Source organism: Fusarium tjaetaba (assembly GCF_013396195.1).
Source record: "Fusarium tjaetaba strain NRRL 66243 chromosome Unknown NRRL66243_c0000437, whole genome shotgun sequence".
NCBI lineage: Eukaryota > Fungi > Ascomycota > Sordariomycetes > Hypocreales > Nectriaceae > Fusarium > Fusarium tjaetaba.
In genome coordinates this window covers 16,450-34,425 of record NW_023501633.1, presented here as the reverse complement: position 1 = coordinate 34,425, position 17,976 = coordinate 16,450, and the positions used below count along the sequence as shown (strand labels likewise).

Sequence of the window (17,976 nt, the reverse complement as noted above, 5' to 3'; positions counted from 1 at the left end):
GTTTGTTTTAGGTATCGGCGACGGAATTAGATTGGACACGGACACGATTTACTTCATCTGCTGTAAAAAGGAGGTGTGGCTTGCCGTAGGGAGGGAGGGGAGGGGAGCCTTGCTGGTGTAAGTGAGAGAGAGAGAGCGATAGTCCGATCTCTTTGTGTTTCCAGCAATAGACTACCTTGGTACTGTACTGTCAATAGTAGGACAGCGTACTTATGTATACCAGATGGAGTCGAGTCGAGTTACGTTGGTCACTCGTCAATGCTACATGATAATGCAAACAATGGATCCATTGCCAATGCTCGCTTCGAGGCTCAACCCCATGCAACACCCAAGACGGTAGTGTAACGATCAAATTCCACAACCCAAAGATCAGTCACACACACTCTAATTCCCAAATTTCTCCGTTATTCCTCACAAAGACAAGGGAGCCTGTTAAAACTCAAATCACACTTGACCTGAAAGCGGGCTACCGCACAAACCAGCCAAGACCGTACTATGACAAGCCTCTCTACTCTCTCTCCCATCTTTCTTGTCCTGCTGATGATGATGATGCACTGGGGGAGGACCCTCAATGACAAGCCCTCCATCGCATCTCGCCCCAAAACAGGCAATCCTCCGGGCGTAGCAGCTATACCGCAATACCCAGCCTGCACTATCTACCCTACCCTACCCCGCAAAGTCTCGTCTTTCCCATGCCTAGCATGGATGTCCACACCCCAGATTTCTTGGGGTGGAGCAAAGCAACGGTAGATCTTGCGGGGGAAAAGCTGGCGTAAACGAGTCGAACCAGCTCTGTTTCTATTGCTACCAAAGGCCAAGACCAAGACCAAGCAAGGGGTGTGTAATAAACGTTTGGCTCTCTTTATTTTCTGCTTGGCATTGACCGCCACCCGAGGTTCGGTAGGATTGGTTCGATATCGAGATGTATGACCCCATACAATGGGGAGAGAGGGGAAAATGTGTATATATAAAGAGGGCGATGATCGTGGACGAAATGATCAGAAATAAACTGGAGACAAAGATAGCAGCGAGAAACGACAGAGAAGAAAAGAAAAGACTCGGGGGTAAGACAAGCAGAGAATAGCTTGCATCTTCCGTGGAACCTGATTTTCTCTCCCATTCAAATCCACCTTTTTTCCCTCATCCTTCTCAAAAGGGGGCCACTGCCCAGCACTTTTTCTCCTCCTAGAAACTGTGTAACAAGAACTTCTTCTTTTTCCCTCTGCCTCCTTTTTTTTTCAGCTCCCACTCAAACTTGAACTTCATCACCACTTTTCCAGATCCAACGCAACCATGGATCGAACAACCAATGGTGACGACGGCGTCGAGAAGCAGGCCGAGTTCAATCATCTCGACCAGGCTCCTAGCAAGGTCAGCTCTGAGATCGATCACGACCATGGCTTCACGCAGGAGGAGCAGCGCAGCATCATTCGACGGATTGATCGTCGACTCGTCGTGACTGTTGGTGCCATGTATTGTGTTTCGCTTATGGATCGAACCAATATGAGTGCTGCCAACATTGCGGGCATGAGTGTTGAGTTGCAGCTCACTGGTTTCCGATACGTAAGTCCCTTTCTCTTCATTCTGAGGGTTGAGGTTTAGCTGACAATCGTGGTAGAACATCGCCAACTTGGTCTTCTTCATTCCCTACGTCATCTTTCAGCCACCGTCGACTGTCCTCATCCGCAAAGTCGGTCCCCGTATTCATCTGGCTCTCATCACTATGATGTGGGGTGCTGTCATGGTTGGTATGGGTTTCGTCAAGAAGTTCCCTCAGCTTGCAGCTCTCCGTGCGGTTCTTGGTTTCTTCGAGGCTGGTTTCTTCCCCAGCTGTGTCTATCTTCTCAGCACATGGTACACTCGATGTGAGTATCTTCACTGCGTCAAGGAAATCAGCACTAATCAACGACTATAGATGAGGTTGGAAAGCGATACTCTGTCTTCTATCTTCTCGGTTGCGTCGCTTCTGCGTTCTCTGGTATTCTCGCCTATGGTGTACGTCTCACCCCGAACTCATATCTCACTCTTACTCACATACTTTAGCTCATGCAACTCAACGGTCGAGAGAATCTCACCGGCTGGCGCTGGATTTTCATCATTGAAGGTACTCTCACCATCGCCCTCGGTATTGCTGGATACTGGCTCCTCGTCGACTTCCCCGACTCCAAGCGCAAGACGTGGTCGTTCCTCGGTAGCCGTGAGCGTCAATGGGTCGTCGATCGTATCCGCCGTGACCGTGGCGACACTGAGGTCCCTCCCTTCCAGTTCAGCAAGTTCATTCGAGGCGGTGCCGACTGGAAGGTTTGGGCATATGCTATGATCTTCTTCGATACCACCACCATCAGCTACGCCCTCGCTTACACCCTCCCCATCATCCTCGTCGGAAACATGGGTTTCAGCGTCGGAGCAGCTCAGTGTCTCGTTGCGCCTCCTTATGCCTTTGCTGGTATCGTCATGTTCGCTACTGCCTGGGTCGGCGACAAGTATCACGTCCGAGGCCCAATGATCATCTTCAACATGCTCCTCTGCCTCATCGGACTCCCCATCATGGGCTGGGCTGCTAATCCCAACGTCCGCTACTTCGGCGTCTTCCTCGTCACCGCCGGTGCCAACAGCAACATCCCAACTGTCATGTCCTTCCAGGCCAACAACGTCCGCGGCCAGTGGAAGCGAGCCTTCTGCAGCGCTACTCTCGTTGGATTTGGTGGTTTTGGCGGTATCGCGGGCAGTCTGGTGTTCCGCGAGCAGGACAAGCTCACGGGGTACAAGCCTGGTATGTGGGCTTGCATCGCCTGCTGTCTCGTCACTGTCATCCTCGTCTCTCTCCTCGACTTGGACTTCAAGAGGCAGAATGCCAAGGCCGATCGGGGTGAGAAGGTGTTGGAGGCCCATGATGTGAGTAAGCCCGCTCATGCTGACATGACAACATCACTGACAAATATTCTAGGAGGGCGCTTCTGCCGATTTCCGCTATACTTACTAAGATGGGTGGATACATGAATGAATGAATGTCAAATGCCAGGATGAGGTTGTTCTGTTTCTATGTATTTGTTTCAGTCTAGCCTAATACCGTCCATTGTTCACATCTCTGGTCTTTCAAACAGCTTGACCTGATCAATCTCACACTCATCTCGGTGACATGTTCTTCAGAGACAAAGCCTTCCTTGTCACATCAGAAATTGTTCGTCCTCCCAAGTCATAATCTGGATAGTGTTACTCTTTGACAACGCCGTGTCTCTTGTTCATGGCAGTGACCATCGCACAATGTGCACTCCCACCCGAACACTTGGCCTCCCACCGCCGTCGAACAAAGGACTTGTCTCCATTCAATAATTTGCACAAAAACCCAGCTCTGCCCACCATGACGTTACTCCCATACTAACTAGAAGATATTGACCCTGGTCGCGAACATGGGCCATCCTGAATACGCTGTCCCGGTATACCTGGCTGTCCTTGCCGTCTTGCTTGTAATGTGGCTTTTGGTTCCTGTTGTGTTTATTATGTTGTTGGTGGTTAAAACTCGTATGGAGAGGAGGGAGATCGATTGGTTGGAGGAGGGTTTTTTGGTCCCTGGGGATGGGGATGAGATGCAGATGAACTATGAGACGTTCCTCCGTGTGAGGTCTTGAATATTGGGGGTTGATGTGATTACACCTGGTAAAAAGAACTACTGACACATAGGTCAAACAAACAACTGTTGATCAGTTGGAACAAATAACTGAAAGACTATTGATTAGTCTACTGTAAGTCATCTATATATACAAATTGCATTTCTACCATTTACATCATGAACAGAACCATCGCGACACCGAACACAGCACTCAAGATCGAGGCGTGAACACCACTAGCCGCATTGCCATCTCCTCCTGCACTTCCGCTTCCGCCCTTGCCCTTCGCCTCACCCTGCTCAGCGTCCTCACTGCTCGTAGCATTCGTCTCAACAACACGCTCCTCCAGCTTAGGATCAAGAGGGTTGTGCGCATCAAGATACCCAATGAGAACCTCATCCTGCGAATCGAGAGTAGCCAGGTTCTTAGCATCGACGCTGAAGAAGTTATCACCGCCTCCAGCAAGGAAGTCGAGAGTGACGACGCGATATTCTGTCTTATCCTCGAAAGCTTCGCCGTTGAGAGTGGCGTTGATGAGCTTGGAGCCGTTCTTGTTGTCGGGGTTGTACTCAATCTTGAGACCCTTTGAAACCTGGAACCACGACGTGATTGCCTTCTTGTTCTTTTGGTTAATGCCTGTTACTGCACCTTCGAAGACTTCCTTGAGCTCAGAGCCGGTGAAAGTGAGCTCCACGATAGCGTTGCCGAAGGGGAAAGAAGTGAGAACTTCACCGCGAGTGATATTTCCCTCGTCGATTGTGGCACGAACTCCTCCAGCGTTGATGAAGGCGAAAGCGGGCTTGTCGTCGTCGTTGCGGCTCTGGTTAAGACGGTACTCGAGCATTGCGTCAGCCATGACTTGGCCGAGAAGACAATCTCCCTGTTGGCAAGTTGACTGGTCAAGCTCAGCCTTTGTGTTTCCGACAACCTCAGCAGCGAACTTCTCAAAAGGGGCGCGCCAAGATTTGATAGTCTTGTTAAGAGCCTTGTCCATCTCAGTCTGGTTGGTGAGGTGGATAGGAGCACCGTGGTATTCGAGAGCCTTGCCGTCCTTGTCAAAAGTAAGATCGATGGAGCCGAGATATTCACCCCATCGATAGGCAGTGACAATAAAGACTTCGTCTCCGTTGATGTCCTTGACTATCGTGGGATAATCGCCCTCTGCCTTTTCCATGTCGCCGAGGAGAGTGTGGCTGTGACCGCCAATGATGAGGGACAGACCTTCTGTCTTTGCAGCAAGCTCCTTGTCGACATCATAGCCAATGTGGGTGAGAGCAACGATGCGGTTGATGTCAGTCTTGTTTCGAATCTCCCAGATAGACTTTTGCACTTCAGTGATGGGATCAAGGAAGGTAGTCTTGTTTCCGACACTTGAGATTCCAGGTGTGGTGTCAGTCGTGACGCCGATAACAGCCAGATCATGCTCCTTGAAGATCTGGTAATTCTTGATCGTCTTATTCAGTCCCTCGTATTCACTCTTGACGTTGCACGAGACGACGGGGAACGTCAGGTTCTGGAGAAACTCGCCAAGCTCCTCGTCACCGCCATCCCACTCATGGTTACCAAGCGTCATGGCATCGAACTTCAGGGTATTGAGGTTCTCCGCAATCTTGGACGGTCCGTAGAACGAGTAGAACAGCGTGCCCTGGAACTCATCGCCTGCATTGAGCCACAGGTTATCAGGGTGATCTTTTCGCAGCCCATCGACTGTGTGCTTTATGCGCGCGTAACCACCAAAACAACCCTTCTTGGGATCCACGCAGTCAGTGCCCGACTTTGCAAATTCGTCGAGATGCGCGTGAACGTCGTTGACGTGAAAGAATGCTACGTAAATAAGTCAATTGAACCACTCAAAATGCAATTGATCACATACACATGTTGTAATGTCCATCATCGTCGACGAATCGCTTGTTCAATCGCTTGCTGTACAGGACATCCTCAGCAGAGACCAAGCCCGCCAAAGCGAGGGCACCCAGAGTAATTGACGACTTCATCATGTTGACCTACGCGCAGAGAAGAGATGGAACTCAGCATCACCAGAAAATCAGGCCCGTCGCTCTCTTTATTGCGACAACGGCCCCGGCCGATCAAAGACTTGGGGTCGCGCAAAGGTTCCATGAGAAAGGGATCGCCAAGACACACGTGGGCAACGTGAGTGGCCAGCCGAGGGAATATCTTCACTCAATCTCCTTCTCCTTCCTTGTCAGCTATAGTGTAGCTATCGTATTATCTATCACTATGTAGAAACGTGTAGGTAGAGACTATCTATCTGTATCAGCCAAGACGGCGTTCGCCATGATAAGAATAGGTTCTTGGGCGGGTTTGTCCGACAGATGCTCATGGGCAAGGTTTGGGCTTTATAGCGTCGGTCAAACGGTTTTGTATGTGGTAACTTGCCCGTGAGCAGCAAGTCTAATCATCTGTCAATCGAGCGTCTTATCATTCAGCTGATCAGCGTCCGTGTAATGTAACAAATGACAGGTGGGTTACATTTCCTGCTGCACAGCCTGACTCGTCGTGGATCATTGATCATCTTGGTTGATGTTCTGGGGGCGGTTCAGTTTTTAGTCTTTAAGCTTAAACCTCCCCATGGCTAACGCCCTCTTCGCCTCCGACATTGACGGACGGACTTAACAATCAGTCACTCACTGGATGTGCTAGCTAACCGAATCGCCACAGGCTTTTCGGGCCTTTGATGAATTGCCCAGTTCAGCGACCCAACATATCTTGCCTTGCCAATTGGCTCCTCGATACACTTTCCTCCATCCATGTCACGCTCTGGGATTCAATATCGAGATGCCTATTCTGGTCTAGTCTCTGTGCTGCACAACATCGCTAGTAAAAATGCTGATCAAGCCAGTCAATGCGTTCAGTTGTTGACTTGTGAGAGGATCAATACGTTGATTACTGTCCTCTGTTGTTTAGGCGGTCTCCAGAGCAATATGCCCGTCGTTTATCGACGCTAGGTTCTAGTTATTCGTCCGATATTCGATGCTGTATCCATTTACCAGCATAAGTCTACAGTGCTGGTGTCTCGGGTAGCAGAGGTCCAGTAAGAACTGTGTACTAACAGGGCTTTTCGCCGCAACTACACGACTCAGCACGTCACGATGGTCTATATAAAAAGAAAAAGAGGCGTACTAAAACTTCATGCAACTCGTATTAATTCCCGATATCTGTCGGCTTTCGTAGTGTTGGGGCGGTTAGGCTAGAAGCCCGCCAGTGCGCTTCGGTGAGTTAGTGGGTGGCGTGGAGTCCTAGTGAAGTTGTGGCTGGACACCGTCACTTTTCGAACCTGCTTACCCTATACCAGCTCCCTCGACATCAGAGGCTCATGAGCATATGCCACAATCCCTTGGAAAGATCATCAAGAATTTGACACTATTGTAATGATCTCACGTCAGCAGTCGATCACTTATTCCCGTGCTCTATTAATAAGAAGGAGGCCTCTTGTGATCGACGACTTAGTAGAGTACCCCTGTCCATCGTCCGCTTATCGGCAACTTCGTGGAGATTATCCTCATGATAGAAAGCACTTTGTGACCAGTAACTTCTGAGAAGGATATGAAGGGATCTGGAAGCCCAGAAACTGGAACTCAAGAGTAGTGCCGAGGTTTCACACTAGCGGGATATCACCGGAATTTCAAGCGGGCATATTCCTTGTTGCGTAGAGTACTTTGTGAACACAGGGTCCTAAGGCATGTCAACAAAGTCAAATGTCCAATATTGCATCTGTAGCCCTGAAGGACCGTTGACTTATGGTTCAAGACACATATCTAGTGAACTTAGCCAAGTGGAAGACCTAAAATAGTCAGTATTCAAAAGTACATCCAAGAATACGAACTTCAAGATAGCTCTTTGACAGTAACTTCACAACATATTGATCACATGGAATGAATTCATTTCGCCTGCCAAGAGATAGGCAAACACCAAGAACCGTTAGCAAGTTAACCTCTCCAAAAACCACCTCTGTTCCTGTCCTCCAGCCAAGACGGCGCCTCAGCCATGCTGCAGGATTAGTTGAAATAACCAAACGTCCGAGCGAGGGTGATCACGAGCCCCTTAGCTGCAGATTACCACGGAACGGCGCGCAAGCTGTTAAGAAAAACGGGAAAAAGGCACCCGGGCGGCTGCACTCTTTCCTTTCGATCACAGGCCGTTGCACATGTATTTGCTGGCCTGAGATGTGACAGACCAAACGGCTTCTCCCTAACTTGATGAGGCTAGTGAAGAGGGTTCTTTTGAAGTTGGAGCAACATACCGGTAGTGTACAGTAGTTTAAGGGTCTGTGCTGGTGATGTATGCAACTGGGTTGATACCGATTCGCTGAGGTGATTTCAACGGGGTTGTGGGTAGGAATAGGGCAGGAGAGTCGTTATTTGCTCCTTGATATTGCGGCATCGATCTTCATGAGGGCTTGGCCAGTGAGCTATCGAATCGGGAGTTCCTTGGCATCACTGGCTGATGCAACTGCGTGATGACGGTGGCTGTAGTTGCTTCTGTCGTTTACTGTGATCACAATGAATCTACATTTTGACTCATATCGACCACAGCCTCAAAGATCTTCGAAAGAACCGACAAGGAATTCCATCCCTCAGCCGGGAGTTGAGGACAATCAAAACGCCACCATGGCAATTGCAAGCCCGCAGATGGAGGACGTGATTTGAGCGCATTGTAGAGGCTGCTCCAAAGGAACTAATCAAACACATGCCGATTGAGTGTGCTGCACTCCAAGATCTGACCTAGTCAAGCTTGGCCGGATGGTCTGAGGGTGGTCTAGACTGGGTGGTAGAACTTGTTTCAAAAGAAACTGGCATGGAAAAGGATAAGCGTTAGATGTCAGGATGGCGTGAGTTCAAGATTGTTGGTCCTAGTTTCAATTAATTAGGAACAGAAACAGAAAAAGGAAAAAAAAGAGGGCTTGTGGAAATAGTGTCGTTGGGAGTCTGGGTATTTGCGATAATATTTGCGGTTTAGGTTTGGTTGCATACCAGTTCCCAGGGCCCCAGGGTTGAGATAAGCCCAGTATGGAGACTAACTAGCCCACTGATGTGCAGTCAAGGGTTCAGTAGCATTTCGGATGATTGCTAATGAGGGAAAGATGATCTGCAAGATTTTGGTTTTCTCTTTTGAATTTCTTGTTATAGCTTGGCCCATTCGTGCTGATGCAGGTTCTTGGCATGATACTACACAAGCCACGCATAGACCACGATTCTTGGGTAGAGAGGCGAAGGGGTATGAATCTTGGCAATGCAACTCTATCTAGGATCCTGTCTGAGATTGTATTCATTGTCTACAGTGCATATTTGACTCAAGATGTTGAGGCTTGAGAGGCTCTGGAGGATGAGGTCATGACGGTTGAATCCGAAAGGGACACAAGGGGAGAATACCTTTATTCTACGTCATCAAAAGCCAAGTAAAGTAATCAACTCAGACTTTCAGGGTCGCCCTCTTGCCAAGACTCGGCGGCAACGGCACCTGCGCCCCCCCTAGAACTACCACTACCACTACCACTACCAATCCCACTCAACACCACTAACACTAACGACCATTGGCATACCCCAACTCCCGAGCCCACGGAACTGGTGCACAAAAAAGCAAAAAAGTCACTTTCTGAGTTCCAGCGAGTGCGTGCTAGAGAATGGAGACGGCGCCGGTCTTGGTTCCCTAGGTACGAGGGAGTAGTGCCTGGCTTCCATGCCATGCCATGCCTGCCAGGTCCTTTGTCTTTGATCCCCTTCTTAGTGTGCAAGCCACAGGGAGGGCGTTGCATGGGCCAGAAAGACGGGCCCAACTCTATTTTATTTGCTGCAGACTTGCTTTCTGCACTGCACGCACGGCACGGGGAGAGACACGCAGCCCCAGGCCCCAGGCCCCGGGCGACAGGCGACAGGCGACAGGTCAACCAGCTTGTCCCGTTTCAAACTTTGCAGACAGGGATACGACACGAGCCAAGAGGCCGTGACCGTGACCGTGACCTACCCTTCTTCAGTTCCTTTCTTCAGCCCAGCCTCCACCGCCGCCGTCATCTGCTTAAAATGGCGCGTGGCAGCCAAAAAGCCATTCAATGAAACAGAAAAACAAGCCACTCAAGATAACTACCGTAAAAGTAATAAACAAGAGAAGAGGGAAAAAAACCACTTGGAGAGAAACAGGCCGATTCAGCGTCTTCTGTGTCAGACACCCTGATCCTGAGCTGAAACTTGACTTTGAGGCTGACGAACTTGTCTTGTCTTGTATTAAACGATCATCACCACCACCATCCTACACCAAAGAGAATAAAACCGTTAGAGCCGAGCTCACTCACTGTACATATACATACATACAAGTGTTCACTGTCACTCGTCTATCGACACAGCCTCGTGCCAAGAGAGCTTGTTCGAGGGCCAAGAGCCGAGTAAGCAAGGACGGAAGATCGGTAGTTGGGTGTTATTTTTCTTATCGTTCCTGTTAGTTGTATATGTAATCCTCTTTTTTTCACTGCCTTGCGTAAGACCATACCAAGACCCAAGACCTCTGCAATAGCTTGAGACACGGACACGACAGGGAAATAAGTACAAGCGGGGAGTGGATTCTAGGTTCTTAACACCGAGAGAGACTTACAACTTACACCACTTCACCTTCACCTTCACCTTCACTCTCACTTCACTTGACCTTTTACTTCTCAGCTTCTTCTTCTTCTCCAACCAGGACATGGCAGAACTTCACCCTTCCTCCTCGACAAATGGAAATCATCACACCCCAGGACTATCAGAACAACGCTCGCAAGCGACAGCGTCGCAGTCTTCGTCCCTGTGACGCCTGTCGGAAGCGCAAGACTCGCTGCGTTACAAAGGACGGCGACGACAACTGCGTCCACTGCCAGCTGAGAGCCACGCCGTGTACCTTCCAGCATGATCCTCCGGAGCGACAGGTCGCCAGCGGTAGTGGCAGTAGTGGTGCTATTATTTCCGGCCCAAACTCAAATACAACAATCTCCCTGCAACAGCTGCCGCCGCAGGACGATGCCGCCCATGAGGACCAGAGCCAGACGTCAGCCCGGAGCATGAGCCAGAGCCGGAAAGCGTCGCGAGACGATGTCCAGTCTGTCCACTCCGTCCCCTCGGTCCAGGCATTTTTATCTCCTGCTGAGACTAGGGCTTCTGCTGATAGCGGCATTCCTCTCGCTCCGCCCTCTGTCATGGTCCCGGAGCTTGGTCCCCTGGACCGCACTATGGGATGCTCGTCTACGCGGTTTGCAGAGCTTTATGGTCTGGGGAGCGATATGGAACCTATACTAATGCGACATCGACCCTACGATCCTCAGACTCACGAGTTTAGCCTCGACACACATGCTATTCGACGCGTGCTGGAGAGAGATGACGGTCAGGAGTATCCCTTGACATTTCACATGGCTCGCGACGAAAAAGCAGTTGAAGGCGATCCGACATTTACTCAGGTCGACGCTATCGAGAGCTGTGTTCGTCCTCACGGCCCAAGTCTCGTTGAGCTCTTCTGGAGACACGTACAACCATGCTATCCCATCCTCTCCAAGGACCCCTTTACCCTTGCCTACAGCCAGTCATACCGACGCATTCCCGCCGCCCTCCTCGGAGCCATCTACCTGTCCGCCATTCGCTGGTGGACCTACGACCCTGAGCTGTCCATCAGAAACCCCCCTGACGCCGCCCTCCTCCGCAGGATGCTACGGTCCGCCATACCAGCATCTTATCACCGCCCAAAGCTCAGTTCCATCCAGGCCGCCCTCCTCCTGCTGCAGTGCCAGCCCGAGGACCCCCTCAACCCCGACCACACGTTCCAATGGGGGCTCACCTGTCAGGCGCTTGCGATAGGCCAGTGTCTTGGGCTTCACCTCGATGCGAGCAACTGGACTATTCCGCAATGGGAGAGAAATGTTCGCAAGCGGCTCAGCTGGGCGCTATTCATGCAGGATCGCTGGACGGCATTGGCTTACGGACGTCCTGTGCATATTCACGACGATGACTGGACAGTGGGCGATCTTACACCGGGCGATTTTTCTGATTTCGACAGCGAAGCCCACGCAGCTTCGGCGTCCGCTTCTGGTTCGGTTTCTAGTTCTGTTTCTGTGTCTGGCTCTGACGATGACCGGAGATCTATTGCTGCCACTGGCATGACGCAGTTTATACAGATGGTGCGGTTGACGCAGATTCTATCCGTTGTCTACTCCAACTTTTACACAGCTCGGACATGTCGTGAGCAAGACACCGTTATTCTATGGGAGAAAGCCCGGCCGCTCTTCGAGATGTTGACGAACTGGTACCATAGCATTCCGCCGACACTGCAGATGAACGTTATTTACCAGCGCAAGCTGTGCTTCCACGGATACCTGCACTTCTCCTACTACGGCGTCGTAATGACTCTGCTGCGCCGCTTAATACGCTCTACAGCACTCCCACCGCGATGCTCGGACGATCGAGTCCTCTCCAGCATTCGACAGATTGCGCTGCAGACAGCTCAGAGCGCCATATCCTTTGTCATAAGCCTGCGACCCGATCATCTCGAGGCGTTCTGGTACTTCACGTCACCCTACCTCTTCTCGCTCCTCGGCTCCTTCACCACATTACTTCTCGTCACTTCGCTGTCATCGCAGGAGCGACATTTCTGGCAGGAGACCCTAAACTCGTATCTCTGGAATCTTCGCATGATGAGCAAAAGCCATCAGCCGATGCAATATGCCGTTAATCGACTGGAGGGGGCTATATTGCGCGGCCTGGAGCATTCTCTCGCGGTCAATCTGAACGAACCGCTTAATGATAAAGTTAGCCCGATGATGGGTAATTATGGTGCTGATGTTTATGAATATACTGATTTCGGCGACTGGGATCTCGCCGCGGGCGCGTCGGGGCCTTATGATCTCCTCAGCGGTTTGGTCATTCAACCAAATCCCATGATGCCGCAGAGAGATCTTGGATGAAGGGGGCCGCCGAATGAGAAGGAATGCGGCGGAGAGGTTAATAGAAGAAATTAGTCGGCATCTTCGAGGCCATTGTCAGACTCAACTGAGTTGTCCTTGTAGCTCCTCGAATGCCGCATATTAATATCAACTAAATCAACCATACCATCTTCCACAAACCATCCCAATCTGCGCACACCGTCTCGCTCGCCGCTTGCCCAGTTGGGCGGTATAGGTAGTCGGAAACTCAGCGCTCGTCCCCCGCAGAAGACCTCGACGAGCTGACCCCTCAAGAAGAGGAAGACTCCATCGACGAGACTGACGTTATCGTGTCGGACTAACTCGGGACCGTCGACAGGTCGGGGGATATACATGTGGTACTGGTCTGCCCAGAAGTCATCGAGGGGTGGAAAGTCGGTGATGAGGGCGACGGAGAAGAAGCCGTTCCCCTGTGGGTTAAACTGGAGACGATGGCCTTTACCTGAGCTGTCGGTCTGCAGCATGACGCCAAAAGTATGCGCATCACAAGCTGCGACCTTGAAGTCTACCATGAGATTATCCTTCCACTCCGCAGAGCCCAGCTCAGGGAAATGAGTCGCCGTTGTGCCGAGGGAGCAGAGATATAAGCTCGGAGCAGCATTGCTAGGCGACACAGGCTTGGAGCATCGCCATATGTAGCTCCTAAACTCTTGAGAGGCATCAATGTGCAGACAGGCGTTTGTATCTGCCCATAAAACTCTAGTGACACCAAGATCACCTCCCCAGAGCCACTTCTTCTCATCGTCCGCGTAGTCTCCAATCCAGCCAAAGCTGATTCTCTTGTCGGGATCTCCCGCTTTAGGGCATGACTTGGCTGCGTACCAACGGCGTCCGTCGAGGCGGCCATGGGATCCGTCTCTTGGCACACGGAATGGCCCGTATGGTGTGTCAGCGATGCGATACACTGTTCCTGCATTTGGGGCGTGGAAGCGCGAGTACACAAGGTACCACTTTCCGTTGGGCAGGGTGAAGATCTCTGGACATTCGGGACAGAAGACGTCGTTGGGGGCGTATAGAGGTTCAGGCGCAACGGTCCAGGCTTCGAGATCCGGGGATGTTAGCAATGCGATGCATCCTCGGCTCCAATACGGGCCATTAGCTAGCCGAGTAGCTACAAGCATCCAATATCGACCCTCGGCGCGGTTATAAAAGACAAAGGGATCTCGAAAGTCAATGTCTTCATACTTATCGAGTCCTTCGGGATGAATTGTGACTGGTGTTGCATCTTTCTCGAACCTCGTACCATGGAGATCTTTCGCTTTGGCACGAAGTATCGTCTGTAGACCATTTTGCGACAAGTTATACCCCGTGTAAAAGATATTCATGTGCTGGTCTAGATCAAGCACTGCACACCCCGTCCAAGCACCATCGGCATCTGGATCGGAGCTTGAGTCACCAGGCGCCAAGACAGGCTCTGGATCACGCTCCCACTCGATGAGATTTGTTGATCGGAGTCGCGACCATGTTGCTCTTAGACGCTCTGGGTGGTGCTTTGTGGCTGGCGGGGTGTTGAGGTGAAAGACGTGGTATGTATTGTCAATGAGCAGAGGAATGACATCGGCGGAAGCTTGGTAGTGTGATTCGCGAGAGAAGGGACATTTTTCGGGAGGTGGAGTTGGGACAGGGAGTATTGATCGCATAGTCGTGGTGTTGAGAGCGAGTGTGAAGCTGTACTGTATTTGCTGGTAGCGGTTGTGGTGGTGATTATCCAGGTTGGAGCTGTCTGTTAGTTGACCGTGAACGAAATAAAGTGAAGCAACGTCTTAATTATATCCATTTCGGAGACAACCTTTCTTGGCGTTCTCAATCCCCAATGATACCTTGCCTTGCCTTGCCTTGCCTTGCCTTGCCTTAGGGAGTGACAGCTCTACTACCTACATACTACACTACAGTAGCCGAATGGTCGAAGCTTTTTTCCCTCGAGACTCCATCGACGGAACCTGATGGTCAAGGCGTGGAAAGTGGGAAGAAAGAGAGTCAAGTGGAATGAACCTCTTGGTTTAAAAAAAGAATGATAATCACAGAATGCAACCGTGCTCCTGTTTTTTTTCGCACCCACGTTTCCCAAATGGTCCCTTTTGAGAAAAGCCCCGGCATCAAGATGGCGCGGCGCTTCCTCAACAGGTAAAGCCTCATGACTCGGGTGAAACTTTATTTCGACGATCCTAACTTTGGCTGGGCTAGCTTGGGTTTCTATCTGAGCCCAATCGTGGGAGAGGAGACGCCTTGAAGAGCTTTCTTCTAAGCGAGCTCGGAGCAAGGTTCCAGAAGCAATGGGACTGTCGAGGCAGAGAAAAGGGGGCTTGAAAGATGGCAAGTTACTGAGTGAGAGAGTGAGTGAGCATAGGTACTCGTGATATTACTCCTCACGCTGAGGCTTGGCCCTGTATCTTGAGCCTTGTCACTGCTGTAACGTTAACTTGAACTCGCAGCTGATTCCTGATTCCATCGACTGTTTTTAATATCATCGTATCCACTTGCACGGTATCACCGATAACTTGTTTCCCCATATCGTCGTATCTTATTCCAAAACAGAGCTAGACCCAGAAGCCGTTAACCCGCTGGAGAGAAACGAGAACCAAAGGGTCAAACCTCACTTTCCCTACCCCCTCCCCTTCAGCCCTGTAAACTTGGGACTCAACGCGCGGCCATCCATCCGATCCCCGCGGAGAAAATAGAAACATGCCGAAAAGCTTCGTCGTCAAGTATCCCTACGTCTGGCTGTGCTGCGGCTTCGCTACCCTCGGAGCTTGTCTGTACGGCTACGACGGCGTATACTTTACCGGAGTTTCGACTCTCGGTACGTCTATCATTGTAACTAAAGTATTCTTGTATAGCTGACCGTCAAGATGTCTTTGTTCGCGACTTTGGAACGCGGGGTGACGATGGCGGATTCCACATCTCGCCCCAGAATCTAGCTGTCATGACGAGCATGATCAATGTGGGCGAGTTAGTGGGATCGTTGCTAGCAGCACCGTTGAACGATCTATTCGGCCGAAAGGGCTCGCTCTTGACCGGCTCCGTTGCCGTGGTCGTTGGTGTTGTAATGCAGCTATCGACAACTTCGAGCCGTGCTCTTATCACCGCCGGTAGAGCCGTTTCCGGGTTTGGGGTGGGAACCTTTTCGGTAACTTCGCCTTTGTACATGGGAGTAAGTTTTTTTTAAATTCTCCGATTGATCATGTACGATTTGGCTTTACTGATCGCGTGGCTACTTGTAGGAAATAGCGCCGGAGTCTTTGAGAAGTCCCCTTCTCATGTGCTGGCAGCTCGTTTTGTCCGTCTCACAGATCATCGCTGCTGGTATCAACAGGAGTGTTATCCACAACGACACTAGTTTTGCATATCGATTTCCAATTGGATTTCAGCTCATCTTCCCATTGATTCTATTCCTCGGAATTACATGGCTTCCAGAATCTCCGCGCTGGTTGCTCCGCCGTGGGCATCATGACAAAGCGATGCGGTCTCTCCGCTTACTTCACCATGAAGACAAGCACTACGACGCTAAACCCGTGATGCAGAACATCGAAGAAGATCTCGAAAAAGAAAGTTCTAGTGAAATTGAAAGCGCGTGGATTCAACTAATCACGGATCCAATTGAACGTCGCAAAGTGATCTACAGCGCCGGCGCCCTGATCGCCCAGCAGATCAACGGAATCCAGTGGTTCTACTACTTTGGCACCATCTTCTCCAAAGCAATTGGCCTCAAGGACCCGTTTCTTATGACCCTTATTGTATTCATTATTCAAGTCTTTGTCGTTCTTGCGGCGGTGTTGCTGGCTAACAAGATTCCGCGACGACCTCTCTTGCTCATCACCACGGGGATCATGACTGTGTCTATCTTTGTGGTTGGATGCTTGGGTATCCCTGGAGGAACTCCGAGCGAAACTGTTGGCAAGGTCATTATAAGTTTTGTGATTATTGAGATTGTCGCCTTTAACTTTGCTTGGGGTCCTCTTGGCTGGACTATCGTAAGTATTTCGCCCTTTCACTAGTGACCCTTTTAACACATTCTACTTAGGCTTCGGAAATGGCCGTTGGGAGAAACCGAAACAAAATCTACGCAGTAGCAGTCGCTTCTTTCTGGGTCACGGTCTGGGCTACTGTCTTCACTCTACCATACCTCTACTACTCCGCCAACCTCGGCCCCAAGACAGGCTTCGTATACACAGGTCTATGCTTCGTCACGTTGTCTTACGTATACTTCTGCGTCGGCGAAGTTACGGGCCGCAGTATGGAGGAGATAAACGGCTTCTTTCGAGATGGCATCCCTGCACGGCATTGGAAGAAGCAGCCATTCGCTGAAGCCCAGAGAGATCACCGAGTCAACCTCGTCGAGGTACAGGGCAATGAAAAGATAGCGAATCGCTGAGATGGGTTATGAGTTATGTGACTATGAGATCTATATCCGCTTTTGTTTATATGCTGGTCATGAATACAACTTCTCAAAACGGTCCTGTGCTGTCTATGGTCGACTGTGCCAATACCCTCCATAGCTTCGGTTGTAATATATCGTTTTCATGACTACATTCTCCTTCCCATTATGAATAACCTTCCTGGGCACTTCGATGTATCCTGAATTTGATTCCTTGCGAGACCACGTCTTGTCTCCGCGTCTGTGCCTTGAGCGTGAGGTGGGTTGCTGAATATCGGGACTCGGCAATCGCGGTAAATGCTGAGCTCTGCCAAAAAGAGGTTCCAAAGGTTCAGGCTCATAAGTCAAGGTTGTGTCTGGTGTTGCTCGTCCATAACCCATACTGTCTCTAGTAAAGCGATCCGTGAAGCCTACGCTTCCCATCCATGTTTCCTGTCGTCCCATATCTGAGTATGGCGACGGTGAAGATGTGTTGTTTTGAGTTTGTCCATTGTGGTTGGAGGCAGCAGTAGGGTTTGATGATCTATAGTTGTATGAAGGAGCATAGGACGCTTGCTGGGTTAACGAACTTGGGTTTACAGTCTGCATTGTGTGTTGAGGTTGCTGATACTGATATTGCGGAACTGAGCTGTAGTTGTACATGGATCGATCCATATCGCGAGACATTGTGCTTGAGAAACAGTATTGAGATTTAATTGCAGTATTTCTTTTAGCATTTGCTCGAACAAAATTGTAGAGATGATTGCTATACATCTATATATGAGTGCTCATGTTCATATGTTCTGCAATCTTCCAACCTTCAACAACGCCACAGTTTCTTTCTTTAGACTGTTCCTGAAACATGAAATAAACGCCCAACTAACAGCCTCAATTGTAAGAGTTCAGATCCATGTCTCAGCAATGAGCCGCTTCTTTGTTCTTTGTTCTCTTGGCAGTGATACCAGCGGTTTACCGGTGCTGAGGTTGAAGATACCCAAAATAGGCACAGAAGCGCCCCCATAAACAAAGAAATGCATTCTTAGTGCTTCTAAAGTGGTGAT

The 17,976-nt window shown here is 50.2% G+C and overlaps 6 protein-coding genes across 6 annotated transcripts; 3 read left to right on the top strand and 3 right to left on the bottom strand.

The window, feature by feature from the left end:
• Positions 1-1,293: 1,293 nt before the first annotated feature.
• On the top strand, positions 1,294-2,983 carry FTJAE_13568 (phthalate transporter; the record flags this gene model as incomplete). The annotated part of the gene is made up of 5 exons (XM_037346724.1): positions 1,294-1,563; positions 1,619-1,865; positions 1,916-1,995; positions 2,044-2,895; positions 2,948-2,983. The coding sequence occupies 5 exons, from the start codon at positions 1,294-1,296 to the stop codon at positions 2,981-2,983; spliced, it is 1,485 nt and encodes a 494-aa protein (XP_037199419.1).
• Positions 2,984-3,780: 797 nt separating this feature from the next.
• On the bottom strand, positions 3,781-5,605 carry FTJAE_13567 (5' nucleotidase; the record flags this gene model as incomplete). The annotated part of the gene is made up of 2 exons (XM_037346723.1): positions 3,781-5,432; positions 5,482-5,605. 2 exons carry the CDS (start codon positions 5,603-5,605, stop codon positions 3,781-3,783), a joined length of 1,776 nt encoding a protein of 591 aa, XP_037199418.1.
• Positions 5,606-10,332: 4,727 nt separating this feature from the next.
• FTJAE_13566 (uncharacterized protein) lies at positions 10,333-12,543 on the top strand (the record flags this gene model as incomplete). Its single annotated transcript, XM_037346722.1, has 1 exon — positions 10,333-12,543. The coding sequence occupies one exon, from the start codon at positions 10,333-10,335 to the stop codon at positions 12,541-12,543; it is 2,211 nt and encodes a 736-aa protein (XP_037199417.1).
• A 50-nt stretch (positions 12,544-12,593) lies between these two features.
• Positions 12,594-14,201, bottom strand: FTJAE_13565 (raffinose invertase; the record flags this gene model as incomplete). Its single annotated transcript, XM_037346721.1, has 1 exon — positions 12,594-14,201. One exon carries the CDS (start codon positions 14,199-14,201, stop codon positions 12,594-12,596), a length of 1,608 nt encoding a protein of 535 aa, XP_037199416.1.
• Positions 14,202-15,243: 1,042 nt separating this feature from the next.
• FTJAE_13564 (HXT2-hexose facilitator of moderately low affinity for glucose) lies at positions 15,244-16,933 on the top strand (the record flags this gene model as incomplete). Its single annotated transcript, XM_037346720.1, has 4 exons — positions 15,244-15,361; positions 15,399-15,712; positions 15,783-16,532; positions 16,583-16,933. The coding sequence occupies 4 exons, from the start codon at positions 15,244-15,246 to the stop codon at positions 16,931-16,933; spliced, it is 1,533 nt and encodes a 510-aa protein (XP_037199415.1).
• Positions 16,934-17,026: 93 nt separating this feature from the next.
• On the bottom strand, positions 17,027-17,524 carry FTJAE_13563 (quinate permease; the record flags this gene model as incomplete). The annotated part of the gene is made up of 1 exon (XM_037346719.1): positions 17,027-17,524. The coding sequence occupies one exon, from the start codon at positions 17,522-17,524 to the stop codon at positions 17,027-17,029; it is 498 nt and encodes a 165-aa protein (XP_037199414.1).
• Positions 17,525-17,976: the final 452 nt, after the last annotated feature.